The 22,980-nt window shown below is 46.1% G+C and overlaps 1 protein-coding gene across 1 annotated transcript in view; it reads left to right on the forward strand.

The window, feature by feature from the left end:
* The first annotated feature begins 208 nt into the window (after nt 1–208).
* LOC112401993 (solute carrier family 22 member 6-like) overlaps nt 209–22,980 on the forward strand; it is a 25,757-nt gene continuing 2,985 nt past the window's right edge. The window contains 11 exon segments of the mRNA XM_024748522.1: nt 209–235; nt 237–458; nt 460–579; nt 5,788–5,891; nt 7,911–8,030; nt 8,032–8,063; nt 9,605–9,790; nt 17,786–17,948; nt 18,292–18,323; nt 20,514–20,650; nt 20,759–20,954. Coding sequence (XP_024604290.1) covers nt 209–235; nt 237–458; nt 460–579; nt 5,788–5,891; nt 7,911–8,030; nt 8,032–8,063; nt 9,605–9,790; nt 17,786–17,948; nt 18,292–18,323; nt 20,514–20,650; nt 20,759–20,954 — 1,339 coding nt within the window.

Here is a 22,980-nt window from a genome sequence, read left to right on the forward strand (position 1 = left end):
TACTTTCAAGTCACAGTTTAACTTGGTGCCTCGAAAAAAGTTATAAACACTAGTCTTTAGCTCAGGTGACTTAGGGCCACAGCAGACCCAGGAACTGATGAGCTGAGGAGGCAAAGTGCAGTCTGTCTCCTCCCCCTGCACCGAAAGACAGGAAACAGGTGTGGGAGGGAGAGCCCTCAGCTCCAGTGCCCCTGCGAGATCCCGCCCCATGGCTTTCAATGACTTCCTGCTGCAGGCTGGGGCGCATGGGCCGCTTCCAGCAGATCCAGACCACTCTGTCGATGGTGACCCTGCTCCTAACGGTTTTGCACAACACCCTGCAGAAGTTCACCACTGCCATCCCCACCCACCCCTGCCGCTCACCTGCCGACACCAACCTCAGCAAGGACGAGGAGCTGGACGCCTGGCTGCCCCGGGACGGGCAGGGGCGGCCCAAGGTCTGCCTCCTCTTCACCTCCCCCTCAGCAGGGACCATCCTTTCCCAATGGCACAGAGATCAACGGCACGGGGGCCACAGAGCCCTGCACCCACGGCTGGATCTATGACAATAGCACCTTCCCTTCTACCATCGTGACTGACGTGAGGAGACCTGGACCTCCTCCTTCCAACCCCTGTGTCCCCATCTTACCATCCCCCACACACACACACACGCACACAGACTGTGTGAACCTGACCTGAGTTTGTCTGAAGACCCTGGAGCTATGAAGAGCTCTGCCTAAATGCAGGTAAGAGAACATGGGTTGGAGTTGAGGTCTTCCTGGTAGAGGAGGTTATGGAACTCCTTGCAGAAAGCTGCTCCCTGCCCCTCCACCTCCACCAGAGAGAGAGATACTATTACTGGAGTTTGATATTCTACTTTGGTTTCCCTGAGAGGTTGCAATTCCACAGGGTAGGGAGGTGGGGCGGTGGTTCAGAGGAAGCTAGAAAGGAGGCATGCAGATAGTGGAGGGCAAGGAGGGTGTTCCTGAGCAGGGGATTCTGGGCTCAGAGTCCTAGAGACAAAAACAATTTCCTGACTTCATCTAGAAATAGCTCTCGGCAGCTGGGGCCAGGAGATGGAGAGCAGCCAAGGAACTAAGACGGGAAAGAGAACAGGGTTATGGGAGGGTCCTTTCATCTCTAGTGATTTAACACCCCTCCCCCGAAACACACACACAGTCGACTGTAGAGTCTCCCTGGCCTGCTAAGTGGTTCATCCGGCTGAATTCTGCACTTTGTAGCTGTCACATGGCTCGTGCTCTTAACATCTGTTCTTGTCAATGATCTTTTGGTTGCAAGGAAGAGAAGCTCTCTCAAGTCAGCTCACGAGAAAAGGGATTTCAGGGAATGCAAGGGCAGGAAGCAAAGTGTGTCCAGGCCTCATGGAAACTGGAACCAGGGATTGGAGCACCAGAGACATCCTTATACACTTACTCTGTAACTCTCTCCTCACCCCATTTCGTCTGTGTGCCCATTTGCAAGACAGCCACTGGTCCCAGCTCTGATCCGTTACCCCTCAGATTTAGGGCCTACCACCAACCAGAACATTTCTGTGAATCTTAATTCAGAAAAGGCTTCAATTGGCTCAGCTCAATACACTGGTGAGCAGCCCCATCCCCAGCCCAGCAACCGGCTCAGGTGTCCACGCTTCATCTAATCACCGTGCCAACGGACAATATAGTGGGATTACGTGGCCCCTTGTCCTTTAGTCAGGGCTCTGCAGAAAAGATGTCTTGAGAAGAGGCTGTGGTTGAGCAGGGCCCCCAAACTCGCCTGATGCAGCATCTGTCTGAAAGTGATAAAAGTTAAGCCATACTTCCCACTAGACAGACCCAAGCTGCCGAAGCAGAAGGTGACAAAGGATGGCTAGTCCTCCCTCTGGGCATGCAGGCATCACAAGCCATCCCCTCCCTGCAGAGCTGGGGAAGAACCTTCTTCATTATTCTCCAGCCTCAACCCAAATCCTGAGACATTCCCCTCCACCCACCTTCACGTGTGGCTTCCAATTCTGCTTTTCCATTTCCCTTCTTAAAACTCTACGCTCTGCTCTCCAAGTCTGACAATACTCCGGGAACTATCAACCTGGCTGCTGTTCTTCTGTTCAAAACAGCAGGCAGTTTGATCCGAAGCTCAAATTTCTTGCCCTCTGGAACAAAGAATCTGGGTACATGTGCACCTTAGCTCTCCTTCTAGATGGAGGCTTGGTAGTAATCTCATCATTTTTGGTTTCAATGACTGACAAAGCCAGATGCACACAATTTTCCTGAGTTGTGGGGAGATGCCAAGAATAATCCAATCCTCTTCCAACAGGCACTGTGAATGGGACCATTCTCCACCACCACACACGGACATAGGGCACTGAAAGGCCTATTTCATAAACACAACCGGGATACTTCTTCCTTGGGCCAATAATGCCAAAGGCTGCACCGGAGAGCATTTCATTAGGATAATAGGCAGCTTACATGCATAACCTAACGTGAAGCTGGGCCTTCTGAGTTGTGAAGCAAACGAAACGGCTCACAAGTTATCAGGGGTTGCATAAGCAAGAAGCTTAGTCACAGTGAAGATACTCCACCCAGGCCACATGGCTGTATCTGGTAGGCACAATGGCACGGGTCACCTGAGAAAGATAAGTCTCAGTCTGCCTCTTGGAAAGAACTCCCAAATGGCCCAGTATCCCAAAGGGATGCTTCTGCACTCTAAATGCAAAGCAAAAAATAAATACATATAATAAGAAAAAGATGCTACCTCTGGGTTCCAATAAAAACTCTGTCTGAGCTCTTCTTCTTTTCTTCTGAATTAAGGTATCCTTAGTAATAACCAGCAGCTTCTATCTGAACTATATTAGTCAAGACTCTTGTTTGCAAGTGGCTGCCATTCAACTCAAGCTAATCTGAGCATGAAGAGAGGGTATAAAGGCTCCCATAACCAAACCACGAGATGAGCAGAGGCAGGGCTTGCTCTAGGAGCTGTGGGAACCAGGGCCATGCGAGCAGGACCCTTGCTGGCTCTCATCTTTACTTTCCTTCGCATGCTGGGCATGTGACTCTGCCACGGATCCTTCACAATGTGGCCATTGACCATTCTGGGCTCACTCCTAATAACTGTCTCTCCGCTTCAACTTTGAAAAATTCTAGGAAAGACTTATTTGCTGGCCTGGGTCAGGTGCCCACCCCTGGGTCCAATGACTATAGGGCAGGGAGGGCATGAGTTGTTATGAATGACCGGCCTGAGTCTCCCGTTCACTTCTGTCCTGCAGATGAACGACAGTTACCATTTCACTGCTCTAATTCCTGGTGCCACTGTCATTCGTTTTCTCTTCTTCTCTTTTTCTTTCCCCTGAGGCCAGTCTCACAGCATCTGTCGTTTATCACAGCCTTTATCAAGTTAGCAGTGCAGAGCTTTCCTAGGCAGCAGTTCTCTGAGTCTCCTTCAAATCCACCACCGCCTATTCCTAGACTTTGGTTCCTGTTACTGAGAAAGTAATTCTATATACATGAGGCCCAGGAGCACACAAATATACGATCCTCAAGTCTCAGGTGCACATGAAGAGAATATATATAGTAAAAGCCAGTGCTAAACCTAAGGTGATGTAAGCCCCATCCAACTGTTGCTTTTACAGATGACAAGCTCCTTAGGGCAGAACAGAGGCAGAAAAATTCTTTCTGAGTACATATTGTATACTCATTTATCAATTTCTATTCTGGACTACACCCAGATTTCATCACCAGACTGCATACAGATTTTGTTCTCTTTGCACGCCTTGGTTCTTTTTTTTTTTTTTAACAAATCCTTATTTTTCCATTTTCTCTAAAATCGATACACCTATTTTTTTAAATTTTATTGATGTATAGTTGATATACAATGTTGTGTTAACTTCTGCTGTACGACAGAGTGATTCAGTTACACATGTGTATATTCCGTTTCATATTCTTTTCCATGATGGTTTATCACAGGTTATTGAATATCGTTCCCTGTGCTACACAGTAGGACCTTGTTGTTCATCTGTCCTCTATACAATGGTTTGCATCTGCCAATCCCACACTCCCAGTCCGTCCCTCCTCCAGCGCTCCTCTGACCTCTTACCTCTTTCCTACACCTCTTGCTTCTCATCTTTCCCTTCCTCAGTTCTGGTCTATCATATCCCTAACTCCACGCTACAGTGTGTCCCATATGCATCTCCACGGTAGTATTTCATTCACAAGTTTCCATTAAAGTACTGTTAAAAATGAATTCCCAGTCTGACACAGCCCCAAAACCTTTTTAAAATAAAAATTATATCAGATAACACAGAGAACTACAGAATAGCAGTTATTTGAATAAAGAAGCAATAAAGTCCATTGCTCTTCGGAGAAAGTGTTCAAATGCCAACCACCCAAATTTTACATCATATGGCATGTGCACAGGGTATTAAAAGTCTGCCTGTAATAATTAAATTCACAGATAAGGATTTCTCTCCAATCAAATCAAGATTATCAAGTAATTCCACTTGAAGGATGAATTCATTTGGATATATATTAACACATCTTAGGGAGCATTCCCTAAACGTCCTGGTCATCCCTGCCCCCTTTCCTTTTTCTTCTGTTAACAAAAGAAATGAGTTTTAAAATCCACTCAAAAGTATACAAAAATTCGCTTTTATGTAAAGGAAATACCACACCTAGTTGTCATTTTGATTTAAGTCACATCCTTCAAGTCACATCCGTCAGTGTGACTTTTGATTTCAGTATGATTTTCCTGCAGGCTGTGGAGCTGTTTTACTCCACCTAGAAAGGAAGTCCTTTTAAAAGGAGAATTTTTTTTCTTATATTCATTAAAAAGAGCAACAGAATTTAAACTATTAGTTGAGGTATCCAATTGCCACTTATTCAGGATTGCAAATAACTACACCTCTCTCAAATTTGCTTATGGAAAGTTAATGGAAGGATGCAAAGGTATTTCCCAGAACCCAAGGTCAAGAACTTGAACCCAGGCTTATGAAAGACTGGGATTAGGTGGTTGAGGAAAACCAGAAGAGCTGAACTCTCTATCTTCACCTCTCGGGCACTAAGATCTCACCTCCACTTCCCTCTGACTAAATTACTGCATTCTTTTCCCCTATGCCCCTCCTTCCCTCCCCTTCCCCCCTCCCTCCTTCTCCCCCTCCCTCATCTTTTTCTCCCTCTCCCTCTCCTTCTCCCTTTCCCACTCTCTCTCTGTCTCATGATTTCTCAGCTCCCCTTCCGCGTCATTCCAAACTTGGTCCTCCCACCCCAACTTTGGGTGTCCTTACCAAGCTTGCTTCTCTGAGTCGCTTTTCCAAATTTGTAAGAAAACGAACCTGGGGACTTCCCTGGTGGTCCTGTGGCTAAGGCGCAGTGTTCCCAATGCTGGGGGCCCCGGGTTCAATCCCTGGTCAGGGAACTAGATCCCACACACCTCAACTAAGACCCGGCACAACTAAATAAATAAATATTTTAAAAAAAAAACAAAAAACTAATTAGCTCTGTCCAGCTCCAGGGTCAGTTTTCTTCAGCTGCACCCGGGGAGGGACAGGTTAAAGAGCCCTGAAAGAGGGTGAGGGGTTAGTGTTCAGAAAAGGGCGAGTAGTCTGAGCTGTCATCCCAAAAGATACCTCTGACATGTTTTGAAATAACTTGAATCATTCTCACCAGGAGAAGATGATGAGAAAGATTGTGTGACTTAGGGAGGCAAGCCCTCCTTATGTGCCTGTCCTAATCCAAGACCCTCAGCCCACCAGGAGAGAGGGAATGGGCTGCTGTGGGGCCGGCCCAACTCTCCTTGACCCCAGTTCTTCCTTCCTCACAGTGGGACCTCTTGTGCACACACAAGACCTTGCCACAGCTGAGTCAGTCCATCGTCATGGCAGGAGTACTGGTCGGAAGCTTGACGTTGCGGATCATGGCAGACAGGTCAGTGGTGAACAAAGCTGGATCAAGGAGCAAAGGCATAAGCCCTCTAGGCTGGACACAGAGGGGAGACTGGCATCCCTGAGAATCCAGAGAGGGACACAGGACGGATCCACCCAAGCCTGACCACGTCTGGAAAGTCTGTAGGAATCACACAACCGTCCAACAGCACTTTCCAGGTCTTGCCTCATTTCAATTCCTCCTCACGATACCTTGTGAAGCCAGCATGAATGGTACCATTAACTGCATTTTACCAATGAGGACACTTAGGTTCAGGGATGTTGGATAACTTGCCCAAACTGCCTAGAAGGAACCCAAGAAAATGATGTCGTTAATTCTGAGGAGTGGAATTGAAAAGAAGAGAACTTTTCACTTTTCATTACTATATTATTTGAACTTTAATGATAATTCATTACCTTTATAATTGTATAACGTAAATAGTTAATGTTTACTTTTTTAAAAAGTACAGTCACACAGCTAATAAGTGGTCAAAGCAGGACAAGAATCCGGATTTTCCGACATCCTGAAGAAGTCACCTCCCACCACTCTGCCTTGTATGTGACATGTGGGTGTCACAGAAACAAAGACCTAGGAACCAATAACAGCTAGAGACAAGTCTCAGATCAGCCACAACTGTGTGCCCATGAGGAGGTTATACAAACTCTCTTAGACTTGGTTTTTCCATCTATAAAATAGGGGTTATGGTGAGGGTTAAATTAATAGCTGCAACTCAGTGTTAATACCCTAACCTTGACTATCTTCCAAGACCATAAAAAGATCATGGGATGAATAACAGGAGGCAATTTTCTAAAGAATAATATCTAAAAATATTATAAACGTCACAGCAGACATTTCAGCAGACACAATCGGCTTTATTATTCATAAAATACAAGCCACAATCATATGCATTTTGCAAAATTATAAGGCTTGCATAGGTTTCCCAGAAATAAAAATCACATAAACCAAGCTCATAGATACAGAGAACAGATAGGTAGTTGCTAGAGACAGGGAGTAAGGGGTGGGCAAAATGAATGAAAGGGGTCAAAAAGTCCAAATTCCAGTTATAAGCTAAATAAGTCATGGGAATATAATGTACAGCGTGGTGACTATTACTGTATTGCGTGTTTGAAAGTCGCTGAGAGAGTAGATCTTAAGTGTTCTCAACACACACACACACACACAAATTGTTGTAACTACATATGGTGGTGTATTTTAAGTAGACTTACTGTGGTGATCATTTCACAATATATACAAATATAGAATCATTATGCTATATACCTAAAACTATTATACTGTTGTATGTTGATTATACCTCAATGTTTTTTAAAAAACTCACAAAAGGCTGTCTCCTAACCGGAGTCACCATCGACCAACTTTCAAACAATCAACCACACCCCAGAGCAGTAGTTCCCAAACCTTGGGAGCTTGTTAAAAATCAGGTTTCTAGGGCTTCCCCGGTGGCGCAGTGGTTGAGAGTCGGCCTGCCGATGCAGGCGATACGGGTTCGTGCCCCGGTCCGGGAAGATCCCACATGCCGCGGAGCGGCTGGGCCCGTGAGCCATGGCCGCTGAGCCTGCGCGTCCGGAGCCTGTGCTCCGCGACGGGAGAGGCCACAACAGTGAGAGGCCCACGTACCGCAAAAAAAAAAAAATTCAGGTTTCTAGCTTACCTTCCAGATATCCAACAGGCCTTAAGTGGGGCTCTGGTATGTGGATTGTTTTCAACACACCCTCTATGATACTGATGAAGGCGCGTGGCTCTCTCCACAGAGGTATGCTTGGATGCGTCAGGACCCTGGACAGCAGCAACCCGAGGATCCTCCCAACACCAGGTCCCCTAGATGCCAGCCCTCACCCAATTATTCCCTATCTCCCATCTCAGCATCTACCTGATGGGCACAGGTGGGCAGCCTTACAAGCAGCTGTTAGATTGCCCAGGGAACCAAGGATGAGACAGCCAGGGACATGGGGCAGGGGAGCAAGCAATGTGCTCTCCAGACCCAGGTTTCCCCTCCTTTCACAGGCTGGGCTGTCAGAAGGTGCTGATCTGGAGCTACCTGCAGTTAGCAGTCTCCGGGACCTGTGCTGCCTTCGCACTCAACTTCCCAACCTACTGCGCTTTCCATTTCCTCTCAGGCATGGCTGTCGGGCGCCAGCAGCACTTCCATGACTTTGAGTGAGAGGGAACCCGGGAGGGCCAGGCTCGTGGGGACTCCTCAATCACAGGGATCCAGTGAACCAGCAGACCTGACAAATTTAAACCTCAGTTCCTTCCCTGAGTACAAAGTGGAGTCTACCTGTTCCAGCCGATCCTGACCTATCTGGGCCTCTCCTGGAGTAGGCAGTGCCCCGGGCAGAAAAAAAAGATAAGATCATGACCTCTTTGGTAGCTCTGATTATTGGGGGCTGGAATTCATCCTAGATATTTAGGGATCATTGTAAGGATAAACTAAATAAAGGCTCAGAGATTGGAGTGGGGTTGCTTAGAGAAGCCAGTCACACAGGGAGTCTTTAATTCAACATTTCTTTATTCAATACAGTTTTTTTTTTTTTTTTTTTTGCGGTATGCGGGCCTCTCACTGTTGTGGCTTTTCCCGTTGCGGAGCACAGGCTCCGGACGCGCAGGTTCAGCGGCCATGGCTCACGGGCCCAGCCGCTCCGCGGCATGTGGGATCCTCCCGGACCGGGGCACGAACCCACGTCCCCTGCATCGGCAGGCGGACTCTCAACCACTGCGCCACCAGGGAAGCCCGTTCAATACAGTCTTGAAAGGCGTTTAATTTGTGTAACATCCTGCACTGGGAGTACACAAGTGAACAAGAGGACACTACCCATGGCCTCAAAGAGTTAATAGTTGACTGGAGAGAGTGCCAAGCAGTTACAAATTGGTTTGCTAAAGGCTAGGATCAGGGCCATCCTGGGTGATGTGGGAGTTCAGAAGTGGAGTGTTCAATCAGGACTTGGGGAACCAGGAACTCTCCCCAGAAGAGGTGACAGCTAAGCTCAGAACTGAACGAAAAGTGAGACAGAAAGAAAGGAGTAAGGTTCTGGGGCAGAGTTCTAGACAAAAAGAATAGGGAATTCCCTGGCATTCCAGTGGTTAGGAGTCCAAGCTTCCATTGCAGGGGGCCTGGGTTTGATCCCTGGTCAGGGAACTAAGATCCCACAAGCCAAGCAGAGCGGCCAAATAAATTAATTAATTATTTTTAAAAAGAATATACAAGGCCCAGAGGCCAGAGAGTGACCCATTGGAAGAAACGACAGTGGTGCAGAATGGCCTGAGGGTAAGGCTCATTCATCTCTATTTCCCAGGTCAAGCAAAGGGCATGGCACAGAGTCGTCACCTCTAAATAACTGCTGAATTAAAATGAGTTGAAGGAGGTGCAGAGGGAGTGGCTGTAGGCCATTCAAAAGAGGTTTGGGAGAAGTGAGGAAACATGAATGTTGGGGTTGGGGACACTGAACAGAAGTATGCCTGGGAATTCAGAGTCTTCTAGCCCATTCCTGTCTCCACACACACGGAACCTAACCAGAGATCAAACCACCCTTGCTTTACCCTGTGAGGGACCTAGGGGTGCAGAGTAGGACTGAGCTCAAGAGAAGAGCCCTTCTACTCCAAAGTGAGGATCATCCTCCCTCTGGAAGTGACAACCACCCCCAAATACACATGTACTCACACAGCCCTGACTTCAACCTAAGCTGTGCTCTTCTCCCCAGATCTGGAGTGGCTGCCCATCCGTGCCCGGCCAGGTCTGGGCCTCTTATTTGGATTTGTCCCCACTGTAGGCCAGCTCTTCCTGGCTGGCATGGCTTATGCTGTGCCCCACTGGTGCCACCTGCAGCTGTTGGTCTCTCTGCCCCTCTTTGTCATCCTCAACTACTCCAGGTGTGTGGGACCTCAGGGTAGGGTAGAGGGTTCAAAATAAGTCACAGATGGGCATAGCATCTCCTAGAACACCTAGAACACCCACTACCTTCCCCCACTAGGAGTAACCCAAACTTTCCTGGCTGGCACCCTTATCTTATACTGTTTGTGGACTATTCAGTTCCATGGACTTGTCTGTCTATTCTGGTGCCAATAATATTGTTTAATTCTTAATTAATTTCAGTGTAGCTCATATAAGATTGTCTTCTATGGACAGCTTCTCACTGTGCTCTTTACCAACCTTGAGACAGGACACTGAACTTCGGCACATCTCTAAGGAGAAAAATGCCCTAAAAAGTGTCACTAAACATTGTTGATTTTATGAAGACTCCTTGGGGGATGGAAGAGATGCTTATATCACATACCACACAGCCAAAACACTTAATAGGCATTTCTGTTGTCCCTCAAATCCATTCTTGGCTAACAGTCACTTATTCTTCTCTTTCTCTCTCCTGATACTTCCTCCACATAACTGCTAAAATCTTCTCCTAGGAATTCATCTCTGGCTGTATATCTGCATACATCACTCAGCAAAGCAAAACTCTTGGCATTAATGAATGCTTATAATTCATCAATTGTTACTTAAGCCTCCCCATGAGGAGGGGTCTCTCCAAAACACCCTCTCCCAGTGCAAACAACTAATCAAAGTATGCGCCTATCAAAAGCAGGTCCCTTAGGGCAGGGAATTGGAAGGAGGGGAAGAGGACCTATTGCAAGGTAAAAACATTGTTTTCTCCTAGGGGGGTTGGGGAGGAGTCCTGGAATGGAACAATGAGGTCCTAGAGCCAAAAGGTTTCCAGCCAGAAAGGACACAAAGGTCAATCAATTATTTTTTAAGGCAACAAAGGAGAACAAAAACATACAGAAATTAGAACAAATTAAAGACAAAAAGTAAGATGGTATCAATAACTCAAAATATATGTCACAACAATAGATATAAATAGATTAAACCGACCAGTTAAAAGGCAGAGATGGTCCAAGTTGATTTTATTTAAGTCTAGTTCATGAAGTTTACAAGAGACCCATTTAAAATGTTAGACCATGAAAATCTTAAATGTGGAGAAATAGAAAAGGTTATACTAGACAAATGTTAACCAGAAGAAAGGTAGATATAGAAGCCGAAATAGACTTTAAGACCAGAAAAAGTACAATGGTTAAGAATATGGCTCAGAATTCCCCAGCAGTCCAGTGGTTAGGACTCAGCGCTTTCACTGCTGGGGCCCAGGTTCAATCCCTGGTTGGGGAACTAAGATCCCACAAACCGCAGGGCATGGCCAAAAAAAAAAAAAGAATATGGCTCTGGTATAAAAGGTAACTAGTCCAAATTCTCAATCATCTTATCTATAAAACACAATAACAATAGTACCAGAAACAGATTAAATAGAAAACAAATGTATAAAAAAGAGGGTCAACAAAACAAAAAGTCAATCTTTGAAAATATCAGTGAAATGGACAAATACCTAGTAATAATAATTAAAATATAAAAAACTGGACACAAATAAATATTAGGAATTAAAAAAAACTGAACTATAGATCTAGAGAAATTAAGATGCAAATTTTTAATTAAGTAATTAAAGATGCAAAAAACTATAAACCAGTCTATACTGATAAATTTTTTTTTTTTTTTTGGCTGCATCGGGGTCCTCGTTGTGGCTCAGGCTTCTCTCTGGTTGTGGCGTGTGGGTTTTCTCTCTCTGGTTGGGCCACACAGGCTCCAGAGCATGTGGGCTCTGCAGTTTGCAACATGCGGGCTCCCTCACTGAGACGCATTAGCTCAGTAGTTGAGGCTGTGGGCTTAGTTGCCCCATGGCATGTGGGATTCTAGTTCCCCAACCAAGGATGGAACCCGCGTTCCTTGCATTGGAAAGCGGCTTCTTTACCACTGGACCACCAGGGAAGTCCTGATAAATTTTAAATTTAGATGAAATTGACAAATTCCTAAAAAAAATAATATAGGAAAACTGATTCTAGAATAAATAAAAATTCTGGGGGCTTCCCTGGTGGCACAGTGATTGAGAGTCCACCTGCCGATGCAGGGGACACAGGTTCGTGCCCCGGTACGGGAAGATCCCACATGCCATGGAGTGGCTGGGCCCGTGAGCCATGGCCGCTGAGCCTGCGCGTCCGGAGCCTGTACTCCACGACGGGAGAGGCCACAACAGTGAGAGGCCCGCGTACCGCAAAAAAAAAAAAAAAAAAAAAGAAAAAGAAAAAAAAATTCTGAAGAGTAAACTTTAAAATCTTGCCTCAAAGAAAACACCAGACCCAGATATTAATACAGATGAGTTCCACCACACTTTTAAGGAACAAATCTTCCAATGTTATACAAACGCTTCCCCAAAAAAGAGAAAAAGGGAAATTATGTCAAATACATTCTGTGAGGTCAGGTGACCCTGAAACCAAAAGAGGATAGTTGTGAAATAAAATTACAGGCCAATATTACTCATAAACAGATACAAAAATCTTAAACAAAATATTAGAAAAATGAATCCAGTGATGTATAAAAAATGATAATACATTATGACCAAGGAGAGCTGACTCAGGAAAGCAAGGGTAGTTTTACTTTAGAAAATATATTAATATCACAAAAACTAAAATATATTAATATAGATCTATTATTCTATATTAATAGATTATCATCCCAATAAAAACAAAAAATATTTAATAAAAATTAGCATCCATTAAAAATAGTCTTAGTAAAACAACAATAGAAGGAAATTTAAGTTGATATGGAACATCTACCAAAAATCCACAGCAAATATTATTTCTTGATGGTGAAACATTAGAAGCACTGTCTCTTTTTTTTTTGTATTTTTAAAATTTATTTTATTTATTTTTGGCTGCGTTGGGTCTTCATTGCTGCGCGCGGGCTTTCTCTAGTTGCGGAGAGCGGGGATTACTCTTCGTTGCGGTGCATGGGCTTCTCATTGCAGTGGCTTCTCTTGTTGCAGAGCACAGGCTCTAGGGTGCGTGGGCTTCAGTAGTTGTGGCACACGGGCTCAGTAGTTGTGGTGCATGGGCTTAGTTGCTCCGCGGCATGTGGGATCTTCCAGGGGCAAGGCTCGAACCCGTGTCCCCTGCATTGGCAGGCGGATTCTTTACCACTGCACCACCAGGGAAGCCCTAGAAACATTCTCTTTAAACTTGGGAATATGACCAATGTGCCTGCTGTCTCCTCCTCTATTCAACATTATCCTGGAGAGTGTGGTCAATGCCTAGGTTAAGAATAACAAATAACAGAAATAGGACTGGAAAGGAAAAATCAAAACTATCACTATTTAGAGAGGATATAACTGTCTGTATATAAAATAGATAACTAATGAGAACCTACTGTGTAGCACAGGGAACTCTACTCAATACTCTGTAATGACCTATGTGGGAAAAGAATCTAAAAAAGAGTGGATATATATATATAGGTATAACTTTACTGATTCACTTTGCTGTACAGCAGAAACTAACACAACATTGTAAATCAACTGCACTCCAATAAAAATTAATTTTAAAAATCTATATAAAAATCTAAAATTATTAGAAATAGTAAAGTTTGGCAAGGTGGCTAGATACAAGGTCAATAAACAAAAGATCAACTGCATTCTCTACTCTTCTAAAAATTAGACTTTTTTCAAGAAAAATTTTAAATTATATTAAAAGGTATTAAAGAAAATGTAAATAAATGTATTATGTGCATGGAGAGGAAATCTCATAATATATCAACTCATAATTGACATAAGATGATATTAAAATGTTAGTGATTCCAAGATTGATTTATAAATTCAATGCAATTTTGATCAAAATCCCAATAGATAGGACTTCCCTGGTGGTGCAGTGGTTGAGAGTCCGCCTGCTGATGCAGGGGACACGGGTTCGTGCCCCGGTCCGGGAGGATCCCACATGCTGCGGAGCGGCTGGGCCCGTGAGCCATGGCCGCTGAGCCTGCGCATCCGGAGCCTGTGGTCCGCAACGGGAGAGGGCACAGCAGTGAGAGGCCAGCGTACTGAAAAAAAAAAAAAAAAATCCCAACAGATATTTTCAAGAAACTAGCAAGCAAATTCTAAAATGTATATAAAAGTGCTGTGGACCAAGTATAACCAAGGTACTTTTTTTAAAAAGACAGAGGGGAAGGACTTGCCCTACCAGAAATCAAGGCATATTATAAAGTCTTATTATAAAATTGTAGTAATTAAGATAGTGGATGCTGGAGCAGGAAAGAACAAATTGTCCAATGGAAAAGAATAGCAAGCTCCAAAACAGACCCACACGTAGGAAAACTTGCAGAGGAAGCACTGCAGATGATAGAATAAAACGTGGCCTATTTAACAACTAGTACCAGGACATCTACTAACCCATTTGGGAAATAAATAAAATGCAATCATATTTCAACCTTAAAGAAAAGTTAATTTCTGCTGAAGAGGGGAGGATTTCTGAAGACATAAAGAAAAAAAGGCTAACCAAAAAAGGCACATTGATAAAGTTTTCTACTTTGGATTTTTTTTTAATCCTGGTCATTTGTTTCACTATAAACAAGGTGAAAAGAGAAAAAGAAGGCATTTACAGGGATTTGTATGCAGCGTTTATAAAGAACTTCTGGAAATCTATTAGAAAAAAAGGACTTCTATTTCCATTAAAATAAAAAAATAACATTGACAATAACCCCCAAAAAGTATAAAGTACTTTTAAATATCCTTAAAGTATTTTTAAATGTCCACCAAAGAGCTGGAATAAGAGTCAGGGAAAACTAGGCCAACCATCTAAGGGAAATTGGGAGCCCAGAGAGTTAAGCAGAGCACCTGAACAAACACTATACATAATGAAGAAAGTCATGTGCATTCTCTTTGATCTTAGAATCAACTGTTTAACACAGTACTGGGGGTCCTGGACAGCACAGCTCTACTGGGAAGGAAATAAGCAATTTAAAAGACAAGCGTTTAAAACATCATTATTTAGAGAGTATAAGATCATTGACCTAGATAAACCAATAAAATCAATAAGCAATTAAAACTAATAAAAGAGTTCAGCAGGATGCTGGATACAAAATCAAATTACCAAAATGTCAATAGCAATAATCTAGAGAAATAATCCAGAAAATAACATAGAAAATCTTTGAAAATGAAGACACCATTCAGAATAACACCAAAAGCTAGATATTATCAGGAAATTAACAGAGGACAGCCAAGACTTCCATGGAGAAAATTTCTGAAACATTTTTAAGATCACAAAGATTATTTTAGTAAGTGGAGAGACATTCCACACTCTTGTTTAGAATGACATAATAAAGATGTCCATCCTCTTGAAGTTAACTTTTAGAAATTTATAGAAATTCAACAGAATCTAATCAGAATTTCAATGAGATCATTTTTTAGGAACTCCAAAAACTTACTCTAAAATTTATATGAAAGAAAAAAGACCACAATTGCTAGTCAATTCTGAAACAGAAAAGCAAAGAAGAGAGTCTCACTCTACCATCTATTAAGACATACAACAAAGCCATGGCATGTCTATGGCTTTCTTGGTGCAAGAAGAGACAAGCAGAATTGAAGAGAGGGCTTGGAGATAGACAGATAGAGATGGAGATGCAGACGCAGATGGAGATGGAGATGGAGATGGAGGGGAGCAGGGAGCGGGGAAAGGAGGGGGAAAGAAAGGGAGAGGGAGGAAGAGGAAGAAAAAAACATGGTAGCTATATCAATTTCATTATATCAAAAAGGACTTCTGCTTATTGAAGGACACAATGGACAAATTTAAAAGACAGAGCAGAATTCCCTGGCGGTCCAGTGGTTAGGACTCGGCGCTTTCACTGCCAGGTTCCAGGTTCAATTCCTGGTCAGGAAACAGAGTGCTGAGTGAAATGAGAAATAGAATGCTCTATTACCTCTACCATTTAGGTAAGTTAAAATATTTGCACACAAAACAATACACATTTTACAAGAACATATACAAATAAAAAATGCAGGGACTTCCCTGGTGGAGCAATGATTAAGAATCCGCCTGCCAGTGCAGGGGACACGGGTTTGAGCCCTGGTCCGGGAAGATCCCACATGCCTTGGAGCAACTAAGCCCGTGCACCACAACTACTGAACCCGTGTGCCGCAACTACTGAAGCCCACGTGCTTAGAGCCCGTGCTCCGCAACAAGAGAAGCCACCGCAATGAGAAGCCCGTGCACCGCAACCAAGAGTAGACCCAGCTCGCCACAACTAGAGAAAGCCCACATGCAGCAGCAAAGACCCAACACAGCTAAATAAATAAATAAATAAACCTTTAAAAAAAAATGCACATCAAACGCAATAGAATGGTTGACTTTGGCAAGGAGGGGATTAAGAGTGGGTAATGATAATAAAAGGAGTAAACAATTAAGGGGGGAGGAATAAGGGAGCCTTTCAAGGACAAATGATAATAGAGGGTGAGGGTCATGAACTGAGGGTTATGAGTAACTCAACCCTCTGCCTCTGAGATCCAAAAAAAAAGTAGAAAAAGAGAGTGACTGGGTAGCTTTAGATAAGATGATCAGGGTAGGTCTCCTTGGTAAAGATCAAAGGCAAACACTAAGGAATAAATGAGGAAACAAAGGGATAGGGCACAAGATAAGAACTTGGTAGGCAAGGAGCAATCATGTAGGGATTTAGAAGGAGGTCAGATTTTATTCTAGCATGATGAGATATCACAGGATGTTTTTAAGCAGAGGGTGAAAATACCTGAGTTACAGTTTTAAAGATCACTTTGGCTTCCTCATGGAGAATAGGCTGGGGATAGAAGGGCCAAGAGTGAAAATGGGAAAACCAGTCAGGAGGCTACTGCAATAGTACTGTCAAGAGGTGAAAATGGGGACTTCCCTGGCAGTCCAATGGTTAAGACTTTGCCTTCCAATGCAGGGAGTGCGGGTTCAATCCCTAATCGGGGAGCTAAGATCCCATATGCCTCGTGGCCAAAAACAAAACAAAACATAAACCAGAAACAATATTGTAACAAATTCAATAAAAGACTTTTAAAAGGGTCCACATCCGGGCATCCCTGGCGGCACAGTGGTTAAGAATCCACCTGCCAACGCAGGGGACACGGGTTCGAGCCCTGGTCTGGGAAGATCATACGTGTCGCGGATCAACTAAGCCTGTGCGCTACAACTACTGAACCTGGGCTCTGGAGCCCACGAGCCACGACTACTGAAGCCCACGCGCCTAGAGCCCCTGCTCCGCGACAAGAGAAGCCACCGCAACGAGAAGCCCGCGCACTGCGACGAAGAATAGCTCCCGCTCGCCGCAACTAGAGAAAGCCCATACCCAGCAACAAAGACCCAACACAGCCAAAAATAAATAAAAATAAAATAATTTTTTTTTAAAAATGGTCCACATCCAAAAAAAAATCTTTAAAAAAATAAATAGAGGTGAAAATGGCTTCACATGAACTGGGGGGCAGTGGTTGTAGAGATGGAGAAGAGGAACTGATTCTGAATGTGTTCTGGAAGAAGAGCCAACCAAATTCATATTTTGGATGTGGGGAAATAAGGGAACAGGAGGTATCGGGGATAATTACAGATACTTGAGCTTGAGCAACTGAGTGGTTAGAAGTGCCCTGTGCCAGGATGGGGAAATCTGAGCAAAGATTTGGAGGTAGAAACGAAAAGTTCTTGGCCATATACAATTTGAGGGGCCCTTTGGACATCCAAATTAAGGTGTTAAGTAGGAAGCTAGATATAGCATCTGGAGCTTGGGGGAGAGGTTGGTTGGGGACATGTTCAGTTATACAGCAGGTTCAAACTGGAACTGGAACCCAGGCTTCCTGGTTCCAAAACCATTTGCTTTCAACTTTCCTTTTAGCCAAGGTAAGTGCAAGCATTTGGCCGTGTACGGAATGTGAAAAAAGAAAACACCGTTGGCAGGCAGAGTTAGGGCACCCACAAGCCTCACCGGCCTCACCAAGGTGCTCTTCCTCTCCACAGGCAGAGAGGTCCGAGTGTGACAACCACCTTGGCCAACATAGGCAACGTTCTGAGCCCACTGGTGGGCATGACCTCTGAGCTCTACCCTTCCCTGCCTCTCTTCATCTATGGAGCGGTCCTTGTGGCTGCCTGCCCCATCCCTGTTCTCCTGCCAGAGATTCTGGGGCTGTCACTGCCCAACACACTGCAGGACGTGGAGAGAAGGTACGCTGCCCGCTCCCCTCCCCTCCCTACACTCAGAGCTATAAGGCCCTCACAAATCCTTGATCCAGCCCCATTTAACAAAAAAAGGCCAGACCCAGGGGAGAGCAGGGACTTACCTGGGGTCATTCGGCTGGACTCTGGTGGAGCCACAGCCAGAATCCAGGCTTCCTGCTTCCTTTGGCTCCTGGTCCTGTTCTCACAGATAGGCTGAGTCCCCTAGAATCCTCTCTGGGACTCTTGGAAACAGTGGGAGATTTGGGCATAAAATGGGACAGCTGAGCACAAACACCTAAAAAGGATCCCCCATCTCCACTCCCACACCCTGTTTCTCCTTCCCCCGTAGGTGGAAAGAGAAATCGGGGCACAAGCAGCAGAGTAGCAGATGGTCCCACTCCAGTCCTCCTGAGAACTGAGAAGGGGCAGAGAGTGGCCAGAGCCCCTGCATCTCCTGTACGTCCACACCAAGTGGAGGAATGGAGAAATGGCAGCCAGGGGAAGACGGGAGGGACTTCTACTGGACCTGTGGTTCCAGAGAATATTTCCCCTGAGCCCCCCACTCCTAGCCAGATCCACCCTACCATTTCATTAAAAGTAGCTATGCACAACTTCTCCCACTGTTCCCACAGAGGCCGTTCCACTTCAGCTAACTCTGTCCAAAAACTCATGCAGCGATCGTCTATGTAGAAAATCCAATGGAATCTACACAAATGCTACCACAATGAAAACAAATTTAGCAAGGCTGTGGGCTGTCAGATCAATATCTTTAAAGAATTGTATTTCTAGGACTTCCCTGGAGGCGCAATGGTTAAGAATGCGCCTGCCAATGCAGGGGACATGGGTTCAAGCCTTGGCCCTGGAAGATCCCACATGCCGTGGAGCAACTAAGCCCATGCACCACAACTACTGAGCCTGCGCTCTAGAGCCCACGAGCCACAACTTCTGAGCTCACGTGCCACAACTACTGAAGCCCGTGCACCTAGAGCCTGTGCTCCACAACAAGAGAAGCCACCGCAATGAGAAGCCCACGCACCGAAACAGAGTAGCCCCCGCTCGCCGCAACTAGAGAAAAGCCTGCGCGCAGCAGCGAAGAGCCAACACGGCCAAACATAAATAAATAAATAAATTAAAAAAAAAAAAGAATTGTATTTCTATATACTAGCAATAAACAACCGGAATTTGAAATTTTAAAAAGAATACCATTTACAGTAGCATCAAAAATGTGAAATCTATGGGGCTTCCCTGGTGGCGCAGTGGTTGAGAGTCCGCCTGCCGATGCAGGGGACACGGGTTCGTGCCCCAGTCCGGGAAGATCCCACATGCCGCGGAGTGGCTGGGCCCGTGAGCCATGGCCACTGAGCCTGCGCGTCCGGAGCCTGTGCTCCGCGACGGGAGAGGCCACAACAGTGAGAGGCCCGCGCACCGCAAAAAAAAAAAAAAGTGAAATCTATGAAGACAGTAAAAACATCAGTGGTTGCTCAAGGCTCAGAGGGAGGGAAGAAGGATGAATAGGAGGGACACGGGGGATTTTTAGGGCAGGAAAACTATCCTATATGACACTATAATGTCATTATATGTGCCCAAATGCTTGATAAGCTACAAGGTAAGTAGCAGTATTATCCTTAGGCTGAGGAAGGTCGTGAGACACAGCTAAGAAACAACGGAGCCCCCACTTGAACTCGGTTGACTTGACAGCAGAAATCATGTGTGTGTACACACACACACACATACACACACACACACACACACACACACACACCGCGCTCCCACGTTTCTCGCCAGTTTTCTCTGCTCCCTTCACGGCTTTCTTTTAGTTACACTGAAAACCTTTATGCATCTTGCTTCCCCCACCTCCCTATTCAGTCTTTCCTGGAAGCAGAGAAGGGACTAAAATGAACGCAGCCCATCAGGAGGCTGTGAAACTCTTCCCCCTCCCTGAGGCAGATGCTAACATCTGGAAACAAAGGAGAAAAGAAGAAAGGGGAGAAGAATGCTGAAGCAGGCTAGTCTCAGCCCTCCAGGCCGGATCCTGGCTGCTGGAGCAGTGTGCCTCTTACACCTGGGCTCTTGTCCAGGAAGTTCAGCCTCCCAACTCATCCAAGCTTTCCTGCTGGACTCCAGGCGCTTCTCCTCCTCTTCTCTTCCGTCTCCAGTGAGCCTTGGGTTGGCACTGATGAGGCCCAAGAAGGCAAAACACAGCAAGAGGAGTCACTGAGATCTGGTCTCATCCCTCCATCCCTCAGGCCCTTCCTCCTCAGCCTCTGCCTGCCTCTTCCGGGATGGCAGGAACCGGTACTGATGGCACTGGGAAGACCACGTGAAAGAGGCATGGAGGATGGCATGATCTGCAGTCCAGGAGAGAACCCAGGATTCCTGGTCCTTGTACCCGCTCTGGGCTGGGGGTGGAGGCGATGAGGGGCTCTGGCAGCGGCTGCAGAGAGGCAGGAGCGGGTGGACGCAAGCTGTGGCTGCCCAGCCCGGAAAGCTAGCAGTTCATCCATGCTCAGCTGCCTACCCAAGGCCTGCTCTGGCTTCTTCCTGAGCTAATGGGATTCTACACTGGCCCAGGAAGCCTGCCTCCTGCCGCATCCACGGACAGGCACCTATTGCCCCAGCCCCAGGGAGGGGCGGAGGAGGGCCCGTGCGACCTGTACCTGGCTCTGAAGCTGCTGGCGCAAATGTGCAACCACGCATCGAAACCGCAGGTACCCGCCGGAATCCCACTGGTCCTGGTCTCTGATTCTACGGACGCTTAGCCTTGGCCCTGTCCCGACCCCGGCTTCTGGCCCCACCCCCTCATCCTACCAACCCAGCCTTCAGAGCCTCAGCTGCGTCTCCGACCCTGGCCCCGCCTCTCGGCCTTGGCGCTGCCCCTGAGACCTGGCCCCAGGTTCGAGCTCGAGCTCGAGGCCTCATCACCTGGTCCCACCTCTCAGCTCCTTCACCCGCTGCACTCCTCCCTTCCTGGCCGGATGACGGTTCGGGACCGTCCTCACCTGAGTGAGCCCGGTGAGTGCCCCTTCCCCCACGCAGCCCTGCCCCTGTGCCATGCCCCACCCCTCTCTGGCCTTTACCTGCCTCCCAACCCAACCTGCACCACCACCAATGCAGGGTTTCTCTCCATTATCTCACTAATCCTCCGGGGTTCCTGCGGCACAAGACCTGCTACCCGCATTTTACAAGCCAGGAAAGTCCTGTCTAGTCCCTGGGCCGGGTCTCCGCACCTCTTTTTCTCCCTGGGCCTTCCCAGTGATATCCATGTCCAGTTCATCCTCCCAGAAGGATTTTGAGTCCACGGCTGGGACTAGGATGAAAGGCACTTAGACTCACCTCTCCTGCCTCACCCTGCCCCTGTCTTCCCTTCAAAGTTTGACATTTTGGGACTTCCCCCGTGGCACAGTGGTTAAGAATCTGCCTGCCAATGCAGGGGACATGGGTTCGAGCCCTGGTCCGGGAAGATCCCACATGCTGTGGAGCAACTAAGCCCGTGCACCACAACTACTGAGCCTGCACTCTAGAGCCCGTGAGCCACAACTACTGAGACTGCGTGCCACAACTACTGAAGCCCGCGTGCCTAGCGCCCAGGCTCTGCAACAAGAGAAGCCACCGTAATGAGAAGCCCGCGCACCGCAACAAAGAGTAGCCCCCGCTCGCCGCAACTAGAGAAAACCCGCAAGCAGCAACAAAGACCCGATGCAGCCAAAACTAAATAAATAAATTTTTTTTCAAGTTTGACATTTTGTTCATCGTAGATTTTTTTTTGCATTAATTTTGATTCTTTTAAATATTACGTTAAAATATTACATATTTTGATTACTGAGTTTTTTGGCACCCCTGAGATTTTGCACCTGAGGGGAGTCCAGCCCTGCCCTGCACACACCACCTTCCTTGGCTGCCCACTGCTCAGGAGGCATTCAGGGACATTCATGATCTGGCCCCTGCCAAGGTCTCTGGGTTCCTCTCTCTGTGCCCACTGCCCCAAGCCCTACCCCTTTGTATGATCTCATTATCATCTTTATCTTGCAGAAACTTGATGGTTTGTTTACTATTAACGGGCAAAGGTAACAGTAGTACAAAGTCATCTAGTAAGGAAAGTGCTTGGCATGTTCTGGGAATAACAAGTCCCACGTGGTTGGAGCAGAGTAGCAAGGAAGCAGTAGAAGGAAATTAGATCAAGGAGGGAGAAGAAGCTGATCACACAGGGGCCTTGCAAGTACTTATAAGGCCTGGAGCTTTACTCTGAAAAAGACAAGTTGATAGAGCATCTCAAACGGTGGAGGGATGTGATTTGACTTATATGTCAAAGGGAACCTTCTGAATGCTACGTTGAGGACAGACTGTACAATGAGTCAGGATAGAAGCAGGAAGACCGGTGTGGAGGCAGTTATCCGGGTGAGAGATGACCCTGGCCGAGACCACAGTGGCTGCACCCTGGATATATTTAAGGAAGAGACAACAGGATTTTCTAATGAATTAGATTCAGGATGTGAGAGAAAGAGTAAAGTCAAGAATGACTGCAAGGTTTGAGGTCTGAGCTACTGGAAGGAGAGGGTTGCCATCTACTGAGATAAGCAAGGCTGAAGATAGAGCAGTTTTGGGTTAGGGATGAGTCATGTCTGAGATGATTCTAGATATCCAAGTGGAGCTGGCAGGCAGCAATAATGACAGCGATAACAATAATCATAGCTCCAGCCGTAGTACTAATCGGAGGCAGGCAGGCTTCCAATGCTTCACATGTCTTAACTCATTTAATCCTCATAACAACCCTGTGATGTTGAGCTATTATTATCCCCATTTTACAGATGAGGAAATATTGGATATACGAGTCTGGAGTTCAGAGGAGAGGCTGGGCTGGAGACATGAATGCGTAAGCTATCAATGTGTGGGTGGCACAAATCACCTGTGAAGTGGGTGTGAAGGTCCAAGGACTGAGCCCAGATACTCCAAAGTTTAGGCAGTGGGAGGATGAGGAAAGTCAGCAAAGGAGTTTGAGGAACAACAGCCAGGGACGTAGCAGGAGAAAAAATGGGGGGGG

Source organism: Neophocaena asiaeorientalis, unplaced genomic scaffold (assembly GCF_003031525.2).
Source record: "Neophocaena asiaeorientalis asiaeorientalis breed wild unplaced genomic scaffold, Neophocaena_asiaeorientalis_V1.1 scaffold43, whole genome shotgun sequence".
Classification (NCBI taxonomy): domain Eukaryota; kingdom Metazoa; phylum Chordata; class Mammalia; order Artiodactyla; family Phocoenidae; genus Neophocaena; species Neophocaena asiaeorientalis.